The sequence below is a fragment of the Theobroma cacao genome, chromosome 2, assembly GCF_000208745.1.
Source record: "Theobroma cacao cultivar B97-61/B2 chromosome 2, Criollo_cocoa_genome_V2, whole genome shotgun sequence".
In the NCBI taxonomy this organism is placed as follows: domain Eukaryota; kingdom Viridiplantae; phylum Streptophyta; class Magnoliopsida; order Malvales; family Malvaceae; genus Theobroma; species Theobroma cacao.
Window position 1 is genome coordinate 31,094,722 of NC_030851.1, and position 4,663 is coordinate 31,099,384.

At 31.2% G+C, this 4,663-nt stretch overlaps 1 protein-coding gene across 1 annotated transcript; it reads right to left on the reverse strand.

Annotated features, from left to right (window-relative positions):
- On the reverse strand, positions 486-2,951 carry LOC18609390 (protein LSM12 homolog). The gene is made up of 4 exons (XM_007044479.2): positions 2,561-2,951; positions 2,383-2,463; positions 887-1,010; positions 486-799 (listed from the first exon to the last, which is right to left on the reverse strand). The coding sequence occupies exons 1-4, from the start codon at positions 2,833-2,835 to the stop codon at positions 752-754; spliced, it is 528 nt and encodes a 175-aa protein (XP_007044541.1). The 5' UTR covers positions 2,836-2,951; the 3' UTR covers positions 486-751.

The window sequence follows — 4,663 nt, forward strand, 5'->3', positions numbered from 1 at the left end:
CTATTTCTCTCCATCTCATACACTCAGCAATCAATTAGTTTGTCAACACCCATCCAACACCTTCTTAAGAAGAAAGGGGAAAAAAAAGATAACATGATCAAGAAGTATGGATTTGAAAATAGTAAAAGGCGAAAAGCTTGAGCAATGTGAAATTAATCATTTGAAGTGCAGATATGCTTAATAATAAACAACTAGAACCATGTGGTAAAATTTTCCACAGCTTATCCTTTATCAGATTTCAGTATGTGGCTGCATGTGTTTGCAGTCCACCCTTAATGGCGAATGCTAATAAGGAACTAACTAAGATTCTTGATTTGAGACTTAGTGACCAACTTCTAACACATTGAATGGAAATATTTCTTTTAAAAATGATCAAACTGGCTTTACAGCACTTGCTAATACGACCTTACTTACATGCACTACAAATTAAATTCCTCCTATTCCCTTTCACAAAGAGGATTATCTTATGACAAGCCTGGCATATGTATCTAAGAACAGCTGGAAATAGATTATCAAAACAAAATTGCCAATAAATCCAAACAATAATTTACTTGCCCCTACTTGTTTACCAATAAATCCATCTAAAAAAGGCAGGGGTAGCATAATATTAGAACTAAAATTTCAGTATCAGGTATTCATTTAAGTTCTTTCAATAAAGCAAGAAAATGTGAGGTCAGATAACTACCACAATATACCAATCAAAACACTTTTTTGGTTTCTCCAACCTTTGGACAACACAAATGTGAGTTCGTCACTGACTAGCACCACGAACTTGCATCCTCTTCCTTTCAAACTCCAGCTGAAAAAGAAAATTAACATAAATAAATCATATACTAATCATATTACCAGCAAAAAAGATATGCCAGAATCCCTTTGAGTGTCTTACCACTTTCTTCACCCGTTCATTGGCTGCAGGAGTTCCTCCACTAACAGACTCAGGGAGATATGGACTGCTCACACGCACCTCATTCATTACAACAATGACAGTCTTGTCCCAGCGGACAGGAAGCCTGGTCATATGCATTGGTGTTCATGTAAAATTAGTAAGTTTTCAAAATAATTTACTAGAGCAATATACTGAAGACCTTGAAGGAAGCCCATAGAGACAAATTTTAGCCCCTCAGAAATTCAGCCCATAAGCAGAGATCCGGATTGAATCTTAAATATTGCAGTTTTGTGGGGATAAAAGGGGTAAAAAGCAGATACCTCCACTTCCCAGATCATCCTGATATGTCTTGGGAAAAAATGAATAAAAGCAGGTATCCCTAAACCCAGCTCATTTTGATACATTCTTGGGAAGAAGAGAAGAAGAAGAAGAAGATACTTACACAATCCTAGTTCATATAGATAACAAATGCCAATGGTTTTGTAATTATCAAAGTTGACAACTATCAAGGCTTTGGGTTAGTCAATTTCATACATTATGATTCTGACAAGATCTCAAAAATATTCATGCATCCTGACGTTCTTCACCTACCCCAGGCTCTTTCCCCCTCTATTTCCCTTATGCCTTCTTCCCCAACAATCCCAGACCTGCCCCTTTATCTTGTTCACTATCTTCCTTTCTTTTCCTTTTCCCTATTATAAGCAAACCCATATGAAAGTTTCTTCCCTTTGCCTAAATAATAACAACTATGACCCTGAATTTGCTACAATGCAGTAAACATTTAAAACATTTTAGTACAATCTTAGTTATTCATCAACTAGGAGCATCAACATTCAAAACTTACTAAAGATACAAAGCCTTATTTAACTATCATTGAGTACATCATGCATTTTGATGTCAAATACAAAAACTCCATTTAGTTACAACATATGAACTGTGAAGTCACTACATCATAACCTAGTAGCATTCACCTCACTTCCTCGAGGTAGTTAACACTACACTTTTCCTAAGAATAACATTTATCATTTCAGCAAGTGAATACTTTGGCAGATGTTCACATAGGAATCACAACATGGTGAGATACAACAAAAGCATCGCTCATATCAACAATCCTGCATTAAAAAGCCTCCATCTTTGATTTTATCCTCACTTGAGAATTATTCTCTTTCTCCACTCCTGTCCTGCAATTTCTAAAGGAAACCATTTTCCTGTCTCCCCGCTCATTCCTACCTTTATCTTTAACAGGATACCCGTTATACCTAACAAGTATCCTCAATCTTATGCTTTCAAAGGTTCATAAAATGTAAGACAAAATTCCTAAAACAATATAGAGTCAACTTCCTAGCTGCATACTTATGAGAGATTACTATAACAATAATCTCCTAGACGTTTCCCCAAAGTAGGCGAATTTGCTCTTAAATTCAAAAACTAGACATGATAATACTAATCCTGATTACTGGGGAGAAGAAAGAAAGACTAAGGAGAAGCGAACATACGTTTTAGACAAAGCATCAAATAAACTCTGTGCCTCACTGGTAACTCCAACTCCAAACCTCTCAGAATCTGCCTCTGCTTGCCTGCAAAAACCCAAAAACAAAAAATCCACCTCATTGAAATTCAGTAAAAAAATCCAATTACATGGGGGGTTGAGAAATTAGTGATAAAAATAAATACCTAATAGCACAATCTTCCCTAGCTTGAAGACTAGTAAGATCTAAAAAACATTTCTTAACATCAAGTGGATCTTCATCTTGACGCAATAAAGAGAACTCTTTGATGTAATTAGCCTTTAGCAGCCGAATGTTCCTTCTGGGTCCTGATTTCGGACCCTCTTGAAGTACGAGGATGTTGGAGAGACGGTCGAAAGTGATGATTTGGCCTTCGAATTCGTCGCCCAAAGTTGTCTTGATTGAAAGGAAGCAACCCACGGCGAATTCCTCACCTTCCATCCCTCGTTTAAGCTGCGAACTGCTACCTTCCTCTGCTTCCCTTTTTCTTCTTTTTTATTATGCATTCTTTTTTTTTCTTTTTTTTTTTGTTGAAGACCAAGACAACAAGCGGTGATGGCCCGAGTTCAATTGATAGAACTTGTGCTGGATTCTATGAGTTGGAGCTGGACCTTTTATATTTGTTAGCCCATTTCAAACATTATTCTGCTGGGCTTAGATCCTTTTATTTATATTAAATTTTATTCATACTCGTTAAACCTTAATTTATATCTCAGTCTGGTTACTAAGTGCTCGTTTGGTTTAGTTTTCTTTTAAGTTATTCACTTTTAAAATGTAAAAGTCAAGTCAAACGAAAATTTGAAAAAGCTCTTAAAAAGTAAGTAACTTTTTTTTAAAGAATAAAATTTTTAAAAAAAGAGCTTAAGAAAAAGCTCTAGAGAAGAGTTTTCTCTCCACTTTTTTTTAAAAACATGCATCTTTTTTAAGAGAATTTTTCTTTTTATTTCAAAAATGTACTCATCTATTAAAAATAATTCCAACATTATCTATTTTCATTTTTATATCATTTATTATTAATTATAAATTTTATGTTATATAAAAATACTTTTTATACTTTTTATAAAAAAATAAAATTAACTTTTTTTCATTATGAACAAATGAATTTGTTATTAATAGAAAATTATTTATTAAATACCCTTTATGGTAATTTTAATCAAAATTAGAACTTATATAAATTATTTTGTCAAATAACTTAATTATAAAAACGAATTTATAAAAGTAAATTTACCAAATAGATTTAGCCTAATTTTAAAAGTTATTATTTTTCATAAGAGCTTCATAATACCTTTTAAATTAAAAAAAAGTAAAGCCAAGCAAGCTCTAAATATTTTCAATTGTACCCGTGCCTATTTGGATCAACTTTTTTTTCAGCATATTTACTTCTCAAAAATAGAAGTGGGATCAAATAGAATTTAAAAAATTCTTAAAAAATTAATTTTTAAAAAAAAAATCTAAAGAAAAAGAATTTCAAGAAAAACTTCAAGAGGAGTTTTTTTTTTCTTCTTTTAAAAAAAGTCATCTTTTCATGAGAATTTTTCTTTTTGTTTCAAAAATATCCTCATTTATTAAAAATAATCTCAACATTACTCTCTCAAAGAACACCCTTCTCATTCGAAAGTTGTTTATGAAATACTCTTTATAATAATTTTAACTAAAATTAAAACTTATATAAATTGTTTTACCAAACAGTTTATCTATAAAAAAGAGTTTATAAAAGTAAATTTATCAAGCAGTATTAATTTTATTTTAAAAACTATTATTTTTCATAAGAGCTTCATAATAGCTTTTAAACTAAAAAAAGTCAAACCAAACAACTACTAATATAGTAACTTTCCTCTACTTTCTTGGATAAATAAAACCTGTCATTTATCCAAAAAGAATTAAGAACATATGCCAATTTTGTTATAAAATTATAATCTAATTTTCAACATTTTTATATTTTGGAATGCATGAGCTTTCTCAAGAATTTGAGGTCATTCATGATAATCATGATTATGCAATTAATAGTAACTTAAAATGGGTATTTTTTTCAACTAATATTAATTCTAGTCACAAATTAGTTAAATCATTACAACAAGATTATTACTTTATAAAAATATATACTTTATAAACTACATTATGATGCCACTACAAATGTACTAGTACTAGTATTACTTTTGGTAGGCTTCACGTCTCCTTTTGTCTTTTTGTTTTAATTTTTAGAATTAGTAGCGATAGTAATTATGATTATGTGCAAATATTTAATTGTATTCTAACTATGATTATGCTG